This window comes from Centropristis striata, chromosome 9 (assembly GCF_030273125.1).
Source record: "Centropristis striata isolate RG_2023a ecotype Rhode Island chromosome 9, C.striata_1.0, whole genome shotgun sequence".
NCBI lineage: Eukaryota > Metazoa > Chordata > Actinopteri > Perciformes > Serranidae > Centropristis > Centropristis striata.
Genome location: NC_081525.1, coordinates 31011706 through 31033914, shown reverse-complemented (window position 1 = coordinate 31033914; position 22209 = coordinate 31011706). Strand labels below are relative to the sequence as shown.

The window sequence follows — 22209 nt, the reverse complement described above, 5'->3', positions numbered from 1 at the left end:
CCTCACAGCTGGCGTGTGATTTATACCACTGAGACGCAGGAAACCTGGACACAAGAAGACGCTGTTTAATGGAATTTCAGTTGTAGATCGATAAGTCTGTGATCACCATATGTGTAGGAAAAAATGACACCAAAACATGTGTTGTTTATAGGGCGCGGACTTTAACGCGTTAATTAAGAGTAATTATTAAACAAAAATTAACGCGTTAAAATAATTGACGCATTTTAACTTTAACTTAACTTAACTTATTTTTGCACCGCGGAACGTTTCTCACTGGATGAGTTTCAGGTGGACCGATTATACTGGAGCACCAACTAGCATTCATGAGTTCAGACATCAACAAACCACAGTGAACATGAAGGAAGAAGCTGATGAGAGCGCTTTGGTTGGCCCCGTGGATGATGGGACATTTTGTTACAAAAAAACAACGGATGGAAGCGTCGATAAGAGCATGGTTGTGTTGCTATGCAACAAGGAATTCACATATCACCGCAGCACATTGAGCCTCAAGTATCACCTCAATGCAAAACATATAGCATAGTTTACATATAGTTTACAGAAGGTCTACCTACCTATAGGCTACCTAAATTTCTGAAATGTGCTATATTTCTAAATATGCTATTGCTGCACTTAATGGCAAAAATTGCACTGGTCTGTTGGACTTGAACAAAAATAAACAATATTTTTGTTGCTTAAGCTTATGTATTCAGTCATTATTCAATAGTATACTAAAAATCCATGTGAAAATAATTACTTCTCACTGTTCTCAGTTCAAATATATATATGCGATTAAAATGCGATTAATTTCGATTAATTAATTACATAGCCTCTAATTAATTAGATTAATTTTTTTAATCGAGTCCCGGCCCTAGTTGTTTACCTTTATATCTATTTTTCTTTAGAAATGATGGTTCTCTCAGTGATCATGGCCACCTAAAGCTTTATTTGAGAGGTTAAATGAGGTAAATATTGTCTGTTGTGTACTGCAAATGAGCGTCATACTCCTCTGAGTCACTCACCATGTTTATGCCCTCTTTTGAACAGTGCCTTCCTTTCCTCTGTGTACTGCTTGTCATTTTTGTTTGTTCCAATTTTAAAGGACATACAGAGAAGAGTAGCTGGGTTTAAACGTATTGTCAGCCAGACATTTTCATTGTCTCATAAAATCTAGTTCCATATGTTTCCCATCTCTACTGCAGTTGGGACTTTGCTGTACTAACTTGACTCCACTGTGTTGATCCACCTCCAATCTGCAGGTTTTGTTCCACGATGTTGCGGTTCTCACTCAGAAGCTCTTCCCTATTGTCGAGGCCATGCAGAAGCACTTCAGCGCTGGCTCTGGGGCTTACTACAGCGACGCCATCTTCTTCCTGTCTGTCGCCATGCATCGCATCATGCCTGAAAGTAAGAAAAAGCACATTTTGTAACATTTCTTCATCAGTTGAATAACCACAAAGTCTAAGATGAAATCTAATAGGTATTGGAGACTTTCTGTAATTTTAATCACTGGTTCATATTTCCTCTCTTACCTGTTAATAACTATCCATGATGTCGATAGTTGCTGTTTTGTTTACTGAGGTGTTGAGAAGTTTTTTTGGGGTGTCATGACTAGTGTAACTGATTTTGTTAAATGTGCATCATCTCATATGGATTGCAGACCCTTGAATTGAAACCATTCGGATTAGTATAATGGAGTTTGTGATAGCAGCAAATATGGTATTGTGGTCCAAAGAATCGATATAATATCTTATCATCATGAAAATTACCCCTAATATTTGTTTATGGGATTTCTATAAACAGTGTCCCATTAAGGCCCAGCTTATGTTGATGTGTAGAAATTATGTTTGCCCCCTCCTGTACACTGAAATTCCACCTGAAAGTAACAGCAATGTATTTTAAATGTCTTATTGGAATTAGCTGAAAAACACCTAACCTTGGAAATGTTACAAAAGACACACCAGAATAAAAAATCAGCAGTGTTTTGAGTTCATGAATTACTTCATTTACCTGTTGGCTGAGAAAGGGCTTTTGCATTGCATCTCATAAAAGCATATTTGAACAGTTCATTTACAAAAACAGATAAAAGCAATCCTCAAGATGAATAAACAAACAAGAGTTTAATTGATTTTTCCCTTGAGTGCATGATAAAAACACATGATTTGGGAAATTAAAAAGTGTGTGAGATCTTATTATAACAATCTAACATAAGGAACATTGGGGAAACAAAAATGGGGACATCTGTTTTCGTAAAAGGACCCTTCATTTTTTACATAAATACTGTGTGTTACCATACAAATTAGACTAAATGTCACTCAGATACTGGCTCTTCTGTGACGACACTGGAAAAAGCAGTATGGACAGGTATCTAGCAGGCACGTGGCTTTCTGCAGAGGTCCTGGGGAGCGAGGAAGGAAGGATGTGTGTTCTGACGCTGCTGCCCACTTTAGTGCCCCCTGTGTTGGTGCTGACTGATGGCAGCGACCTCCTCTGTTGTGGGCCACTTCAGTGGAGGTGCAGCATGGGGCATCAGTCCACAAATGAACCAAACCACTGTGCTAGAATCAATAGACACCACAGGCACACTTATGAAACCTGAAGTTTGAAGCACTGCACTATTTTAGATTTTTAACCTTCTGAACCTGGATTTGAAAATCGGATTATTATTTTTTTAACAAAAAAATGTCACCATTAATCATAAGGAGAAACTTAAAAAACAGAATTTATTGTTAGATTCTTAAAAGAATTTCTGATGGTCCTCGAACAAATCATGTGATAAACGCTTCCATCAGGAATAATAACCAATCTATGTTTAAAATAGTGATATCTTATCCAAAAAACATCATGTCATCACAACATGTCATATATACATTTTCCAGTCATGAACAATTTGCACATACCAGATCCTTTAGAAAGCATTCAATTCGGTGCATCTCAGCCCAACTAGGAAGCAACGAACGAGTTGGCTGTATATATATATATATATATATATATATATATATATATATATATATATTCCATTTTATTCCAATTCCAATTTTTAAAATTAATTATCAGAGAAATGTAATTTGCATTTTTTTCTCTCTTTTTTATGGCATATAAACTGTTATAATACTGCACAGAAAACTTCTGAGAAAATTTTGAGTTCTCCTTACTTCTAGTGATGGTGCTCCATAGAGGTGCATGACCTGTATATTATAGTGACAAACAGTCCCAGTAGTCATGCTTCCATCCAAAACATTTTTATGAGCAGTTTGAAGATTTGCATGAGAAAAACTTTATGAAAAACACCAAAATTCGATAAAACTTTGATAATGCGTATAGTTTTTACGTTCGCTTGAGGTGGTTTTACACATTCAACTCGCATGACTGATCAGCTGTTTCTGCTCTGCTGGTCAAAACAAGCTTACATGAAATAACAATTATAAGTTGCCTTATTGAATCCAATTCCTTAAGAATTCTCTCCATTTTCTCTTGGGGGTGACCAAAGATGCCCAATAAACTCTTTTTTTGTTGTTTTTTTTCTCTTGTACAATCTCTACTTCTTCTATTGTGTACTGACGGATTAGCCTGCAGCAATCCATTTAAAATACTTCAAAATTCGCTTCGAACTTTATTGGAAACACAGATAGTGAGTCACATGTGACATGAGCGGAAAACACCCTTAGAGTGTACAGTGGATACTATTTGAACACTTTAAATGTTTGATTTAGGGATATGATTTTAATGAGTTTGAGTTTTTTTAGCAATTACATGCATTAAATCATTGCCATAAACTTGCAGTTGTGGGAATCACAGTCATCTGTGTGAGCTGGAAGCTGAATTTGTCCATTTATTAGCTTTCCACCAAAGAAAGATGCTGCATGTCCACATTTGAAGGCTTGACAACCCCTGTGGTCAAATTCAGGTTTTCTTTAAGGTTCACTGGTGAACATCAAAGTAAGCTATTTACATTACTCAGAAAAGTGAGATATCACTTAGGAAGCAGAAGAGGAAAAAGATTCAGGCAAAGCAGGATGATAAATAAAAGATTGTGCTTTGGGGGAAAATGTTTGAGTGTGTGATTTTCACTCAGCTGTCAGCTCTGAAAAATAATTTGTGGTGAAGCACAAAGTTGTTTTGACTGGATTTTCAACATATTGCCAGTGTGGTATTGGGTGTTTTGTATGTTTTTTTTCCTCGAGCAGTCCCTTGCGTGAGCAGGAGATGTGTGTATGATGGTGTCTCACGTTGTGTCCCTAAAATGCTTATTGATTAGCCCCATGTGCCAACCGCCTGCTTTGTGTCCAAGTGGTCACACATTTCTATTTAAAGAATCCTTTTATCTCTAAAGGGCATTCAGGTACTACTTTCCCCGAAAACTCTTCAATCAACGAGCTTTGCAGCAGAGACAGAACATCGTTTATGATTAAAGACACAGTGAAGCAAACGTGATAGCCATAAATAAAAATAGCAGCTGCAAGTGGGAAGGCTTGAAATTTAACATCCTCTAACTTGTGAAGTGGGAGATGTTGTGATTTCACTGAGTTTAATTTGGTTGTCAAAAGAGAAGGAAGAAGTAGAGGAAATTGTCAGCACTTTGGGTTCAGTGTAGAGCCAGCTACAGAGCCTGAATAGGAAAGTGAAAATTAAAATGTTTATGAGGTCTGTATTTCACCTTTTTAATCAGACCTATGGAGTTTAGACATTTATGTTCCTCTTAAGCTAAATAGCTATTATATATTGCAAAAAATCTGTCAATTATATATCACAACATCTTTATTGAGGGAAGAAATGTATTCGTGATATACTGTATTTGTGTCAAGAGCAGTCAGCAAACAAATGGCTTTGAAAAAGAATTCTATTTTTACCCCATCTGTCCTTGGAGGATGAGAAATAAAATTGCACGATGGAAACCTGTTGTAATTAATGATAAGGTTCCTAAGAAACACTGTTTTTGTCCGATGATAAAAGTGTTCCATGTTTTTTTTCCCCTCTAGAGGTCTCGACATGCTGAGACTTGAGTCTCTCCTAAAACCCCCACCTCTATTTTCCACCTCAGGTGGAAGTGGCACTGCTGATGTGTGAATTGCTTTGCTAAAGTGAGAAAGATGATACCTGGAAGCGAGGTAGTAGCTAAACTATTGGTTGTCACACGGGCCTAAAATTACACAGCAGATGGGTGTCAAAAATTCTGATTTATTGCAATAGTTTTTAGCTTCTATCTTTATTTGCCTCTTGGCATCCATCTGTTTCACCTCCCATCAGGCCCTGGTGTAATTCCAAGATGAAACACCAAAACATACTTGCTGTTGTGATCATTTCCATCACTGCAAACACACAATAACGCCCTTTTTAAACATTAAACTCTAGCTTTAATAGACATCCCTGCTATGATCAGACCTCCCACCCTGTTTGTCCAGAGCTAATAAAACAGCTAATAGCCCTTACCTGTGGATTTATTCATATAAAATAACTGGCCAGGCTTTAGTGGGATGGTGGGTTGGATTGCAATGGAGCTTTTTATGTCCTGACTTCCTCTCACTAGTGGAGAATGTCCCTTACTGATTGAATGATATGTTGAATTGCACAACAATTTTAAATTGGCATCCCTTTAATCCTAAATGAAACCTAATAACATTAATCCCTTTGTGAAAGGCAATACAAATCAAAGCAAAAAAAGCCAGAATTTGCAGCTCTCTCGCTTGAATTAGCTGCAGCTGCAAGCTTTTGGCTGGCAGGCAGAATGTAAATCTCAATAAATAAATTTAAAAAAAAGCTTTTCTCATATTGACACACGTTTTATTGCGTGCATCGTCAGACTCTCTGTTAGTTGCTTTGCATTGTAGGCAGTTGAAAATGCAAGAATAGCTAATTTTTCTGCAGGCTTTTCTGACGCAGAATCAGGCTGTCAGTATCAGAAGGGACATGCATGTACATCTGAATTTGTACAACAGCCAATAGGAACACTCTTTGAAATGACCTGTGATGAACTTTAATGTTCAAGAGGACTAGCCAGCATATTTTGGTAATTTTGGCCTAAACATCATTCTAGAAAACGTCTAAACTTGGATTGCAGTCCGGCAAAACTAATATTGCCCACTCGTCATTCAAAATATCTTTTCTTAAAAATATATATAAACTATTGAGTTTTTGTCATGATAAAATCCTGATAGAAAGTTTATTTTTATTTGTTTTCTGTTTAAATTTCTAGAAGCATTTTAGTGCTTGTGACTTGGGGACCCTGTTTACTGCAGACAGCAGGAGACAGTTTTTTTCTTGCAGCAGGAAACGCATCAACTTTTGCATACATGGGAACATAATGAGGATGAAAATGCAATTCAAGTGATCCCCTCCTTTGAAAAAGGCAGGGTGTTTTCCAGTGAATGTTGGTGAGAGCAGACAACAATGACCCTTACGAATACGCTGTAAGTGCTCACATCAAGACCGATATTAGGGCTTAATGAGGTTGACCCACTTTCCTGCTGAAAAAAATGTGGCTTTAGATAACAGTGTCTCTGTTGTTTTGTTGTTGTGGCTGAGTTGCGGTTTATTCTGATCTGACCGGAGAGCCTCAGGCGGTCTCTAAGCTATCCTAACAACATTATTCCTGCAATAAATTTACAACACGCACACACACAGCCAAGATTGATTTTTAACCCCCTTTATTTCTCCTTATCCATTTCGTTACTCTATGTTCTTCATCCTTCCCTAGAATCAGCTAAGGTCCACCATCATAAAGGATGTCTGAGTTTTCTTAATGCTGCCGGGAGGAAAGAAAGCGTGAATCCAGGTGTAAGTCAGTTTGAATCGGCCTTTTTTTCTGTAAAAAAATTGTCAGAAACTGAAAACGAAAAGCATTAAAAATTGTTTGCGTAATTGTGTGAGCCATTGAAACAAATTTATCTGAGCAAGGGGTACATTGAGGTTGTAATACTTACATTTTGAGCTTTAAACTTGGTGATCAACTGCACTACAGATAGACATTAGTGTCGTAAGTTTAATTAAAAAAACAACTTGTTGATTCTTCTTTCATTGCTGCTGAGAGGAAATTAAGAAACAGAAAGAGATGCAAGTGAGATAAGAAGAAGATGCAGAAAGAAAAATGCAACTTCTGTCTTCTTTTCTTTGTCACTTTGTCACTCTTTGTCCTTTGCTGTTTTTAAACAACTGTTTTTGTCGCTGAGCATCAGTGCAACTTACAGCACTTTAACCACTAAGCATACAGGCAATTTTAGCCTTAAACAAACACATTTGTTTAGTTTGAAAAAGACGAGTTTTCTCCTTAGGTTGGGCCTCAGTTCTCACCTCACCTAACAACTTATATTAGAGGTGGCATTAAAACCAACTTTTATCACATCAAAACAAAACGTGTTCAGGAGCATGAGGCATGGTCAAGAAGCGCAGCACAGCTGTTTCATAGAGATGTGGAAATGTATCAGCTGTGCCTATGTAAGATTAATAACTGTAACACTTGAAAATTTCCTCTGGGGAAATTCTGAAAGGGCCACGGGGGCTACTGCCGGTGTGTGTACACTATGATGAGATTCTTCAGAGATTTCAAACAATTAATACTAGTAATGTTATAATACTATATAATATACAAGCACACCTACAACAAGCATTCCTTTTCAAGTATTTATTTATACAGCAACCTATGCCCTTTAACCTAAAAAAAGTGTGTGTGCGTGCGTTTGTGTTGCGTGCGTGTTGTGTGAAACATGGGTATCTGTATCTGTGCGTGTGTGCGCGTGTGTGCGCGTGTGTGCGTGTGTGTGCGTGTGTGTGTGTGTGTGTGTGTGTGTGTGTGTGTAACTAAAATCACAAAGTTGTGTGTGTGTCCGGTTCTCTCTTTCTGTGAGAGATGGATGAAAGGATGAAAGGCTTTGGGGTCTACCAATCAGAGCAGAGCAATCAACGGAAATTAACAGCTGTGGAATGTTCCACCACAGTGACAGCAGCCAGAGGTGGACAGACTGGAATTCCTGGCCTTGAACAGAAAGCATTTTTGGCAAAACCATAATAACTATCATTGATCCGTGTTCATTTTGAGCATCCTGAGTTCTTCCTGAACAGCTACATATGGGTTTTTTTTAAGAAAAATTAAGAAATAGCTAGTAGCGGGATGAAATTGTGTCCGGAAGAGGAAGAAGAAAAAATCCACAGTATAACAATAGATTATTGCATAGCTGTAGGGGTCAGTGCTTGGTGTGATTGCCCCGTGGTCCTAATTAGGAAGATAAAGCTAAGTTTTAGATACCAATGTAAATTTATATATTTAAAAACCAAAATCAGTTTTGAATTGCCTATTCAAATTCTAACCATCCCTTTTCCTTTTTTTTCCCTCATTGCTGATCTTGCCCCAGAATCAGACAGAACCACAAAATACATTGTCAAATAAAAATTCCCCTTTTAACTGGCTAACGTACTGCTTGTTGCCAAACTTTGCCTGGGTTAATGTAAACAACACTCTTCTGGTCTGCATGCCGTAAATTGCTTTGTCTGATTTCGTAAGGAGTGGTATCCACCGACAGGCATTAAGAATTATTATCTAGTAATAACCAATCTTCTCGCTGATGATCCTGTTTGCTCATGTAGGTCATACAGAGAAATCAGTATTAAATTGAGACTGTTTCATAACCACTTATAAACTCCTAATAGTTGGTAGAAGACGGGGGTAAAAACACAAAATTTATGATGTGGGAAAGTGCAGAAACCAGCACCAGAGTCTTGTAATACATTTAAATCATCTTTTTATTTAAATCGTAAGACCGAGATCAAGCCTTGCCCTACTTTCACCTTTACACAACTTTGTGTAGAGTCATTGATCTAACATCAAACCCACCACATCACAGCGTTGTAACAACTTCAGGCCCTCTTCCTGTTATTCTCCCACTAGTTAAGCCCCGTTAGTACAAACAAACAGCGTTGACCACTCGGAGATTACTCGCCAGAGCCCCATTCTGTTGCCACAGTACATGAAGGCATTGTGATGGCAGCTTCCTTGTTTGGAGAGCACAGAAAGCAGGTCGCTGCCGCACTGCTGAGTCTTCTTTTTCCGTCACTTGTGTCAACAGAAACCGACACTCAAAAATCTCCGCAGCACAAACTTGTATCCCAGCTTTGATCTCCACATAGTTATACGTACACCCATTATTATTATTTTTACATTAGATGGCTTTGTTGAGGCCAAATTTGTGCTTCCTGTTTTTTGTCTTTAGTAGTCTTCAGTAAGGTCAGGCTATATTGTGTGTGTGTGTGTGTGTGTGTGTGTGTGTGTGTGTGTGTGTGTGTGTGTGTGTGTGTGTGTGTGTGTGTGTGTGTGTGTGTGTGTGTGTGTGTGTGTGTGTGTGTGTGTGTGTGTGTGTGTGTGTGTGTGTGTGTGTGTGTGTGTGTGTGTGGTGTTTGGCCCCTTTGATAACCTGTAACTTTAACATGTTTGAAACATCTGGAATTTCTGACTGTTAACAGTCTTAATATGGTAATCTTGAATCTCATTATTTACCTTTTTTTTTTAGCTGGGCACAAATTATGGAAGCAAAACATAATTGCTGTGTTGTTTTTAATTACTTTGAAGGAGCATTGATGTTTATCAGGAAACTGTTGGCAGATAAACATTAGTATAAAGATGGCACATTAGTTTCAAGATAAGTGGAGCAGAACATACAGCTTCACTGAAGATGGAGGTGAAATTCAATTTGCTATGCCTTGTTTACACATAAACTGAACTAGTAGGTAATGTTTTTTTATTTTTCATGTGTAGCTTCTTCATTTTCCTGAAATCATGTTGAACTGATCTCTGAAGGCCCAGGATGCAGACAACCCATGCAGCTCTAGTACTCATGTTTTAAGTCTTTCAGCCCCAGTTGTACCAATTCCACAGTTGCTGTCAAACCAACCTTCTGCCAATAAATGTTTACTGCCCTCGAACTACAGGCCGTCATCTTTGACAGTTCGTCTTAAGCTGACAAGTGTTTTCAGCAGCTCAATAATCACATTGTGCCCCTGGCACACCATTCCTGAGTATTTCCCATCCTTTCATCACCATGCCTACCAGCAAAACATAGGAAGCTGAAACAAGGAACAGATGAGGGCCTGAATATCCTGGATACTGCTGTTTCCATTTCATCTACAAACAACGGTGTTAATCATTCACTGTATGTACGCTCATAACTGCCAAACGTGCACTTTCTTCTTAGTCAGTCAGTCATAGTCATGCTCAACTTTCTGCACAATTCTCCCCAGACATTTCATGCATTTTCCTTTTTTTGGGTCAATGGTAACATTACAGAAAGCAAATGTCAATTTAATTGTGTTAAGCTTGTCAAGAGTCTAGTCGGAGTCGGCTTTAATTCCTTGAACTGTGTATTCCTGGAAGGGCACAAAGAAATGATTAGGCAGGCGGTCGATCACTGGACGATGTGCCAAAGATCAGAGAAATGTAACTCACATGCCCGTTGACTCAGAACTACATTTCCTGGGATAATTTTAAAAGTATAGAACACGTTTTTTGTCATTTATTAAACTAGGTTAAAAACAAATTATTATTCATCGTTCACTCGTCATCGTCCAACACATATCAGTTTGAACATTTAGAATAACCTTCTTCTTTTTTTTAAGAGTTTGATGCTGCTTTATCAATATGTTGTGTTCTTCTTTCAGGTCTGAACCGCATAGTGCAGCTGGACCTGGACCTGAAATACAGGACCAACATCAGGGACCTTTTCCAAGAATTTGACCAGTTTCCTCCAGGAGCGGTAATAGGAATCGCCAGAGAGATGCAGCCAGTCTACAGGTGGGCAGAGTGGCACAACACATCAGATATTAGTGATGCACGTTTGTCACAACCATATAAGAAGTCTGTTGACACAATTGAGTTTTGAATAAATGCTTCCCTGATCTTGGATTGAGACAAATTAAATACTATCAAGCCTAAACTTTAATAGAGACTTAAATGTGTCCAAAGCACAGACAAAACTATTAAGTACTGACAATTGAATGCTTGGTCAGATTCTTAGTCACGTTTTCTTAATTTTTGTGTCTGGCCTATGCCTAATTTTTTTCCATTGCCCACTAATGGATGAAAAGTTGCCATAATCATCATTCTCACTCGAGTTGACCCCAGATGGATTTTAGTTTTTATGGGTCTCACATGCACATTCACAGCTATTTTTTCTCACAGTTTGTAAGCGAGAAAGAACATCAGAAGTCTCTATACAGACTCCGATTCACAAGAACTTCAGCAGTGTTACCAGTCTGTCATTTCCCAACTACAGGCAGAAATTAACAAGCTGTAATGCAACATTTAACAGAAACAATTATTGGCCTTTCTAATGATTCATGTATTGAAGGATTTTCATGATAAATTAAATGTCAACATGAAACATTTGAATCATGTTTCAATAATGGGAAATGAAAACATTAAAACAGGGTTAAGAATTGAGATGCAAATTATCAGACTGTCTTCAAACACAGTTGAAGTTGAAGGTTGATTCATTACGCCCAACACTAAATTCCTTTATCTGTATAAATCATCTCTGGCACACCTGAATCATCTTTGTGTGTCTTTTGCATCATTTCCAGTAAGAAATTACTGAATGTGCGACAATAAAATTAACGGAGTGGGAGCCCTTTAAACACTGACACATTCTGAAATGTTGTGAATGTGCTGCTTCTGTCTAGACTAGAAAACAAACAATGACAAGCCACAAAGTGCTGGAAATCACCCTTTTACATGGCATCCACTGTAGAGCCAGTGCTACAAGATAGTGATTAAAGATAGCAGCCACAAAGTCACAGTTGCAAGATGCAAGTGCTGCACTGACAGTACGATGTAATGTTTACATAAAAAAGCTATTTTAAGTTCTTCTTGTCAGATAGATATTTGAGGATTTGTCAGAATGTAAGCAGAAAAACGCCTCTTCCGGAAATGCTTTGTTCTCATCCTGTGAAGTGTCTCCTGTCTTTTTGTTGGAACTGTCTGGAGTAAATTAACAATGTACCTATCCCCAGAGCTGACGAACACACTAATAACATCCATAAAACCTTCTCTAACTGGCTTTTAATACATACCCTACATCTCAGACCATTGTTTTCATCCTCAATAAACACAGGAAGGGAACAATGTATTTGGTAGTCACAACATATATTAAAAGTAAGTGTCAAACAATTAGTTGGATTCTAAGTCTTAGTAATTACTTTGCCATTACTTTTTTTTCTAAATTGATTTCAAGATACCTTAAACTGCAGATGATGAGGTTGTCAGCCATTGAGAAGTTTGGTCTATATTGTTAAATGTGGAAAAAAACATTGTCATCTTAGTTTCCACGCTTGAGGCAAACCTGCTCTTCATTGGTACACAATAAATTGTGTGTGTGTGTTTGTGTGTTTGTGTGTGTGTGTGTGTGTGTGTGTGTGTGTGTGTGTGTGTGTGTGTGTGTGTGTTCTTATACTTCCTACATAGTGAGGACCAGAACACATTTTTTAACCAACAGAGTGAGGACATTTTGGCCGGTCATCACTTCTCTAAAGGCTTGTTTGATAGTTCAGACTTTTGTTTTAGGGTTAAGGTTACAATTAGGTTTATGTTATGGTTAGGGCTGGGCATCTAGCTGTGATGGTGAAGGTTAGATTAAGGGTTAGTGTAAGGGGCTAGGGAACTCACTATTCCAATGAGGGCCCCCACAATGATACAACTACAAGGATGTGTGTGTGTGTGTGTGTGTGTGTGTGTGTGTGTGTGTGTGTGTGTGTGTGTGTGTGTGTGTGTGTGTGTGTGTGTGTGTGTGTGTGTGTGTGTGTGTGTGTGTGTGTGTGTGTGTGTGTGTGTGTGTGTGTGTGTGTGTGTGTGTGTGTGTGTGTGTGTGTGTGTGTGTGTGTGTGTGTGTGTGTGTGTGTGTGTGTGTGTGTGTGTGTGTGTGTGTGTGTGTGTGTGTGTGTGTGTGTGTGTGTGTGTGTGTGACTTTCAAGCTCTTTGTTCCTCAGCTGATTTTTCCATCCCTCTCCAAGACAGAAAAATAAACATGCATGCTCCGTTTAGACTATTTCACTGTTTGCCATCCAGCCACAGCAGCAAAACAGGACGTCACTGTGTGTGTGTGTGTCTGTGTCTGTGTGTGTCTGTGTGTGTCTGTGTGTGTGTGTGTGTGTGTGTCGAGTGGGAGGTTTCAAGTAGCAGCTGTTTACTGGGATAAACATCCAGACAGGTGGTTTCCTCTGGGATTTTACAGACTGTATGTGAATGAAATAAGGAATTAGAACCTTTTACTTAGAAGGCACATTAAAACACAGCAATTACTTACTGCATCCTTAGCTTTCAGTATCTTCTGTAGTATAACAGCATAATTTGCTATTAACAAGGCATAATGACTTTAACATTTTTCTTCTCAGATGTATGTAATGTATAGAAATTCAAGGATTTATATTTGGGCATTTTTTATACCAGCTAAAATAAAATTCCTATGTTGTTGTTTTTTACTGTACTCTACTGTGTTTTGTGCATGCTGTTGCAGCGCTGTCTTCCCTAATAACAGCCAAGCAGCATGTCCTTGCGTATGAGTTCAGACACCTGAATAAAAATACATTTTAAAAAAATGTCTGTGTATGCGAGACAGTAAAGCTTAGTCTGCATAACTGTAAATGTCGGTGATGTCAGGTTTCTGCGTCAGTACTTTTAGAAGTGGAGTTGTAGTTTTCCTGCCAGACTCCAGTTGGCACCAGCATCTCCAAACAGATCTGTATCTCTGCCCTGCTACTGTACTGGCTCAATGGATTACTAACCCTGGGAATCCCCTGCTAATGTTGTTACTGTCGGCCCGGACACAGTCAGTTAAAACACATGGCAGCATAGAGGGAGCTCCTGTCTCTAAGCATGCACGTACTGCTTGAAATATCAGGGAGGTTAAAACTTTCGCTGATATGAAAACCTTTTTCAATTTCACGGATTATACATTTCAGAAAACAACACTTAGGTGATTTAGAAACGGTGTCATTTAGCTAATAATTTAAAAGTAAAAAAAAATAAATACAGGGTTTCCCATTAATTACCATTAATGTCCCGCCAGAGTCTCATGTGCTATGCTAACGTCACATTTCAAGCTACTGAACGAGTATGCCCCCGGACCCTAGATGGGTAAATGGTCAGCAATTGACTGACATTGAACATACAGTACTGATGTTTATTAAGGTATTTATTTTAGTTGTTATTTATTTATTGCTTTTTATGCTAAGACTTTTTAAATCTAATATATATCAATGCTAAATATACATACGCACTTTTTCTTTTTTTTAAAGAACAGCCTAACTTGAGTACCTTTGCATAGTCATACCATCAAAATCATGATGGGAAGCTAAAAAGACATTTCAGCCAAAGAAAATAAATTTGACTGCTTCTAAGAGCCTGACAGGAGAGAAAACTTGACTGAGAGATGACAAATGCAATATTTCTGTAATGCTTTAATGGAAGTAGTTCTTGTTCTGAGCAAAAGACAACCCTGATCATAAATTGAAACAGGAAAATCTGCTGGAAATTCACTAGACAATAAGAGATAAATCGTTCTGTGCTGCTGCAAAGTGCCCCAAAACAATCCAGACTGGTTTCAATGTCAGTATATTCAATGTTTTCTTTGGAAAATGATCCTGCCAGAGTGAACATTTGAGAAACTGCTAGTTAGCTCAGCCACTAGCCAATGATCCAAGGACTATGTAGTATTTGAATATTTTAACTCCGTATTAGCAGTACATTGTGTGCAGTCCTTTCCCATGGAGTGTTTTCCTATGTTGTGTGGAGAGGGCTCTCAGCTCCCACTCTGCTTTGGTGCTAATGGACAGAGCATTATGCAGGAGAATGTATCCTCCCACCAGCCGCATTGAGAGCACATCCTGCCACTGAAAAGTTCATTATTAGAACAAATGCTGCATGTCGTTTCCCTGCAGCTGCATTTGTAATGTTTTAAAAACCCAAGAGATGAGGCCCACTCACATAGCTGTCACAGTCAAAGCCACAAATGCACAATGAGATATTAGCCAGAAGCAAATCACTTTCTGTATGCTTCGTGTGTTGAGTGTTATATACAATTTTACACTTATACAATTTCCCCATAGGAATAGTTTCCTCCCATCCATCCATCCCTTGTGTAAATGTTCACTGTGAAATATTCAGGACTGCCCCATCGTCATCAAATCAGTCACTCTGGTCATAGTCAACTAACATTTCTTACTTGTTTCCTTTAAAAACTGTAAATATTCACTAAACAAGCTTAATTTGGCAGTGTTTTATTTGGACCTATTATCTCCTAAGTACATGTATAAATGTATTAATGCATTAGAATTAGAAAATTACATCTCTGATAAATGCTTTCAAGATTTAAAGTGGTGCTTTTGCATGAAGTAAACATCAACTTACCATTAAGAACTTTCTATTTAACTTGCAACAGCTTTGTATCTTGTTTAACAGCCACATGGCTGTGAGCCATGGAGCATGCTCACTGTAACAAACTTGTATGTCTTTGTTCTCTAGAAATTACTTTTCTAATGCAATGTTATAAGGTTACATAAGACTTTTACTATAAGTAATGTTAGAGTTTACTTTTTTGATTAATAATACACCGATTTAAGGCATACTGTGAACAGTTCATGCTTTTCATAATTTTGTAAACTCTGATTTTAAATCTGCAGCAGCATTGTCGCATTCTTGGTTTGAGGTCTTTTACAACAATGTTGTACATTGGACATTTCTTCATACCTTCAGCATGTTGCCAAGATACTTCACAATGAAAAGAACCAGACATCCCATTTGTGTACCTCAGAACTAGACTCCCCTTTGTCAGCAAGGGTGTTTTACGCAGCTTTTAGAGTGCAGGCTGTTTCTTGTCCTGAACAAGGTGGAGGACACATTTGGATGGGATAGCCGCACAGAATGTCCCTGTCATCTGCTAATGCTTTTCATTCTTTCGTGAATGAGACTTCACTCGAAAGGTTGCCAGCGAAAATTGGAGGCAGGAGACGATGGAGCTGTGAACTGGCAGAAAGGGAGGACAGGCACTTCTAGGAACATTGATCGAAGCTAAGAGGTTATATGTCTAGTTGGACTGAGTCTGGTTAGAGTGTACTGTGACAAAGTAGCAGGAGAAAAAACTATGGTCATTGTGACAGAGATCATAGCTGCATCTTGTTCTCATCTTTGAAGTCTCACTTCTTCTAAAAGCTGAAGCAAGAGAAACTACATGAAAGATATGCAGTTTAATACTTTCTTTACTTTCTAATACTTTTTTAAAATGATGTATGCAGGGTATATATTAATATTCCAATTGTTTTATTTGAGCATGCCAGATATAATTTAAAGTTGGCCAAACTTCTTCTGTGGCTCGGAACAAAAGGATGAAAACAACACAGAGGTATTTGATACAAGTGGAATGTATTTAAGCCAGAAATTGTAAACACATGCCTTTGTGTATCAAGCCTGCAGTTTTTTCTGTGATCAGTTCCTGGTGTCATTTATGGTAGAACTTGACTGGAAACTATTTTCCTGCCTTTTATATGCTGCTGGTGTATATTATTGATATCAGAATCATTAAATTGCAGAGCAGAAAAGCCACTGACACGTTTTTAGATCATTTACAAACATTGCCGCTGTTCTTGTTAAATTGATCCTAAAAAAAAGTCCATAATTTTTGGAAATACACTAATTTACTTTGTTCTGAGAGTTAGATGAGACCATTGATATGAAATATCTGTCATCAGTTTAGCACAAAACTGGAAACAGGGAAAAAGCTAGTCTGGCTCCATCCAGCAGTGACAAAATATGTCACAGTATCTCCAAAACTATTTCTAGCCAACATCCACTTTCTTGTCAAGAAGCTGGCCGACATGAGACTGCAGATTATGAACCACTGCACAGACAGCTGTAATATGGTGATCGCAAAAACCAGGCTGCATGAAAACATCCCAAACTTAGCTTAGCCATGGAGCTAGCAGAGTCTCCGCTCAGGTTTAGGCCTTAATTTTAGTTTTGAAAGTTTGCCATACATTTTTGAGGACATTACAAGATTTACTGCGTGTCTAAATTAACATAGTTTGACAAGTGTTCTCGCTGCATTAAGTAAATCATGCATTACTTGCACAAGGTGAAATATCGACCCCTTTTTTTTTTGGAGCATGTGGCCAGTAATTACAAATTGTGACTTTAATTTCTATTTCAAAACATGCTGCATGTCTCTGTTACCTCTAGTTCCTGTCATGTTTCATAATGCTGTCAGTCTTGTGTTAAGTTCACCGTGACATTTAAGGCAAAAGTACAAATCCACTTTCTTCTTTGAATGAAAAAGTCTGTGCAAATGTTCTCTTACTGACTTACTCATCCCGAATGTGTCTCCGGGCACGTAGACCCAATGTATTTCTTAAAGATGATAAATGCTCCGCAGAGGACACAAGTCCCCAGCTACCAAACCATCAGACTGTATAAAACTGTGTGGACAAACTACAGCTGCTGAATATAGGTCAGTAATAATATCAAAGCATGACTCAGAGAATCCGCTGCTCCCACTAGACTTGATCAGACTGCACATGAGGAGAGAGAGGTATCCTCTACAATATGAATCATAATTATTCAAAACAATTTTCCCACATGGGTTTATCTGCATCAAGAGTACTGGCAGGGCTCAGCTGATTTTATTAACGTGACTTGTAGCTTTTTTTTTTTTTTAACAAAATTGACTGCCCTGCAACAGCTTGGTCTGCCTTCTATCCCCAGGTGTTTTAAGCCAACACACTCCTCCATTAATATTTAATCAGTAGGTTTCCTCAGGCTTGGCACGTACTAAGAATAATTTCAATTCTGGAGAGAGCATGTTCGTGTATACATACATGCAATAAAGAGTACATTGCTATTCATCCTTGTGCTTGGTAGGAATGAAACATCATTGCACCGGCTGTTTGTCAGTGTATGGGAAAGAGCATGTTGTACTTTCCTGAAGCAAACTCCCCAAAAAATAGCACACCCACTGCACAGAAACAAGTGGTCTCCATAGACTTTTTGTAAGTATTAAAACCACAGAAACATGAAAGTGCTGTTGTGAAAAAAGACAGCTGTAGACAGGACACTGTTCTTTTCCTGCTCTTCTTATTTGTCCCATAAGGGGTTGGTCTTCCTCTTGAGAATTAGAAAAATGTATCATACATACATTGGTGGTTGTAAATGTAAACAAACCCTGAAAAGAGAATTCATAGAAGGATTGCATGGATTTTGCAGCCACATAACCTGCACAAACAGAGAAAGAGAACCTGTGTAATTATCATAGACTGTATAGTATGTAGTGTAATTATCAAAGTACCAGCAAAGGGCGCAATACACACCTAACTGTGTTGTCAAGCAAATAGTATCTCTGTTCTCCTTGCACATATTTAAATCAGGTAATATTGATAAATTAGGTGTGAATTGGGCCCCTTTCTGTTTGAATGAGCCTCATTTCAAAAGCAGTCCAATCCACGAAAATCAGCATGAATATCCACATGCAGTTACATTTCATTTATTAGCGTCTTCAAAGAGTTGGAGACTGGAGAGCATTTTTGACAGGTGTCCTCCCTTCAAATCGTGATCTTTTTTTACAGTCTAAAGGAATTAATTTTAAAAACACCAACAGTGCTGACCAGCTCAGATAATAAAACTTTAATGATTTTTCAGCATGTCTCTATCTTATTTAAATTATTTGCCTGAAGTCTGAAGAATTGCCTCTGCACCTCATCGGTCAGCACTTGTAGCTGGCAGTCTGAAAATGCCATTTTCTTTTTTCTCTCTGCGGTTGTTCTGCCTACTGTGTTGTTGGCACTAAAACCTTGCCACATGGATAATTGTAATCACACACAAAAAAGATATCACACAGATAGCAATGCAAGTGATGCACAATTCATTGTGCTATCAGAGGCTGCAATTCATTTTTTTTTTTGAATTTCCCATATTAAGGTCAACTGAACTGGCCCTTACCCAGGTATCACTAGCTCCTCTCCTGGAGCTCAGTGTATTTTGAACATCTGGTGCCATTTTAGAAACTTGTATGTTTAACACAGACACCTTTCAATATATTCATAATTGTCAGGGCTGTAACTATCCCAGATCAACTTTTGACGCAGGCTAAAAACACAGAAAAACTGTTGCTGCCCAGCACGTTTGTCACGTTGGACCAAAATAGTCCTCCTTTATTACATTATGTATTACATCACATAAACCATGTTCTGTCTATTACACTGCTAAATTCAAATTGAGAATAAGACGGTATTAATTAATCCCACAAAAGGTTTAATTTGTGTATACACAAGTAACGTCTGTGCATACAAATCCTTGTTGAATGAGGCTCTGTGTTTGTGTCATTTAGCTACTTCAGAGTTTGCATGCTGGCAGAACAGGGTGCTGAGTTGGCACGAGCCTCTGGCACTCCAACATACTCTGACACTCCTGGACCAGCTCTCTTCCTGTTTTCGTCCACAGTGCTGTTTGTTCAGCAAACGTGGAGTGAAACAGAGTTGACCCTTGATCAGCCGAAACATACATAGGAATAAGGCGTTCAACATTGGTGCACAAGTTCCAGACTGTGCAGAGGGAATACCAATACAAAAAGTAATTGTGTTTTACATAGGCAGAAGTGTCATATGGTTCCTGACTTTCTGCTGCTGCATGTTCTGGTCATGCTATATTTTTAAACCATTTGAATGAGCCTGACCAAAAAACAGGACTTTTTTTTATTCTTTTTTTGAAGATATTCTCTAACAGAGTGCTGTCATTGTCATGTAAAGCTGTTTCCATCTTTCCGCAGACACACCTTCTGGCAGTATCGTAAGGAGAACCCTCAGACCAAAGTAGGTGACCCTCCTCCTGATGGCCTCCCAGGCTTCAACAGTGGTGTGATGTTATTGGACCTCGGTGCTATGAGGGCCTCGGCTCTCTACAACCAACTGTTGGAGCCGAGCAATGTGGCCAAACTGGCAGACCAGTATCGCTTCAGAGGCCACCTGGGGGACCAGGACTTCTTCACCATGATCGGCATGGAGCACCCAGAACTGTTTTATTCGCTCACGTGCGGTTGGAACCGGCAACTGTGCACCTGGTGGAGGGACCACGGATACGGAGACGTGTTTCAGATGTATTACCGTTGCGACGGACTTGTTTATATTTACCATGGGAACTGTAACAGCCCTATACCAGATGACTGATGTAGGCACAGGACTGATGCTGGAACTGTTAAGGAGTCTATGACGTCTGAGATATAGTTTAAGGGAAATATTTCTTGGAAGGGAGGATTGTGACTTAAATGGCAGTTGTTTTTTGTCACCACTGTATTGCCTGTCTAGTCACAGATTCTGCCCCCTGCTGGTCAAGGGGCCACTGAAGGGCTTGCCCATGCAAAGTAGCTACAAATGTGGCATTTTACAGTAAATGTTGGCATTTGGGCAAAATACAGTAAAGCAAGGAGTTGTAATAGTTGTTTGTTTTTTCAGGTACAGAGAAGATAAAATTTGATCTATGAAGTTAAGTTTGAATAAAACATTCATTAATTTGAAGGCTAAAGAGCAGATAATAAGCTGTTCACATTACAAAGTACTACTGGGAACTTGTTCTTGACTGAATTGAATTGGCAGCGCCCTTGGTGAATGGTGATTGTTTCACTCTGGAGATATTCAGTTTTTTCTCCAGGGTCCCTCTACACGGCACCCCGCTTCAATAGTGGAATCAGTTAAATTTAATAGGGGATTTATTTCCACATGAATGTGGCCAAATGTGCCATACACTGTAAGTATTTCTTTTTAAATTTGCTTATATATTAATTGAGTTCAATAAATTTTGGTTTGTTTTAAAGGGAACATATAAGACCACTATCCATTACACATTGTTTTGTAAGAGTATATATATTTTTTATAAATTTACAAGGAATTTAAAATGGTTACAAATGGTTTTATATGATCTGCAATAATTATAGGGTTAGCAAATGTCTTAATTAGCATCTATATTAAAAAAAGAGTTTCCAACTAAAGTTGCAAGGATTAGTCGACTAATCGATTATTCAATCAACAGAAAAATAATCTCGAACTATTTTGATAATTGATTAATTGTTGAGGTAATTGTTCATGCAAGAATGTCAGAAGATGCCGTTTTCAACCTCTGAAATATGGAGACTTGCTTTTCTGTGTTTTATATTAAAATAAATATCTTTGGGTTTTGGACCAACATAATAAGACTTTGAAAGACATTACCTTGGAGTTAGTGAAACTGGGATGGAGATTTATCACTTTTTTCTGACATTTTATAGACCTCAAGAAAATAATCGCCAGTTATCAATAATGAAAATAGTTTCTAGTTTCAGCCCTATCTCCTACCTTTTCATTCCCAGCACATCAAGCTTTCTATCAGTAGTCCAAGTTCACTCTGCCTTGCTTTATCCTTGCTTTAGCACCACACCAGGTGAAGGCTAATCTGGTGCCATTTACTTCCCACCTCTGTGGCTAATAGACGAACAGGAGGGGTTTGTTTCTCCATCTTTCTGGAGCCACGTGAGTGCAGGACATAACACACTGCCACAGTTTCTTTGAAAACATCTTTGTGCAGGTAGAAAAAAAAATCACATCAGAGAGTTGAGCAGGGGTCGTGGAGATAATGGTTAACGATGATGGCTGTTGTCTGTGTCCTGCTGTTTAGCTGAGGCCAAACACACATTTCAGAAGGAGTGATGCGGCCATGCAGTAGCTGACCCACTTTTGAGTTTTCTTGCTGTGCTCACTGAACTGCCACTTGGATTCAAAGAAATGTCAACACTCAGTATTCATCAGTCAGGAAATGGTCTGAGGTGATGCACACTTTAACACACACGTACACACAGTGAGGAGCAGCTGAATGCCGTGCACTGTCAGTGCACTCAAAGACAGTCTACTGAAGACACCCGAGAGTAAACATCTCAAATCAATGCTCTTCCCTTGAATTCACCCTGAAGCTGGTCAGTATTTTTTGCTGGCTCTTTGAAAACAACACTCTTTAATCTTTATTGCTCTAAAATACACACTGAGCCGTTGAGTCAGAGTAAATACTGAAAAATAACTCCCATTCTCTCTTCCTAATTGCACTTTATAACTTCAAAACACACTTTATCATGAAATGTGTGCTGACTAGATGCTGGCTAGGTTTATTTTACTGCATTGATTGTCTAGAGCTACGTGGTGGTGTAGTGCAGTGATTCCCAACAGGGGGGGCCC

The 22209-nt window shown here is 38.5% G+C and overlaps 1 protein-coding gene across 1 annotated transcript in view; it reads left to right on the top strand.

Annotated features, from left to right (window-relative positions):
• xxylt1 (xyloside xylosyltransferase 1) overlaps positions 1-21066 on the top strand; it is a 29307-nt gene extending 8241 nt beyond the window's left edge. The window contains exons 2-4 of the mRNA XM_059341612.1: positions 1257-1404; positions 10639-10771; positions 19782-21066. Of these exons, the coding sequence (XP_059197595.1) occupies positions 1257-1404; positions 10639-10771; positions 19782-20178 (678 nt within the window). The 3' untranslated portion in view covers positions 20179-21066. The remainder of the gene's footprint in view (positions 1-1256; positions 1405-10638; positions 10772-19781) is intronic.
• The last annotated feature ends 1143 nt before the right edge of the window (positions 21067-22209 follow it).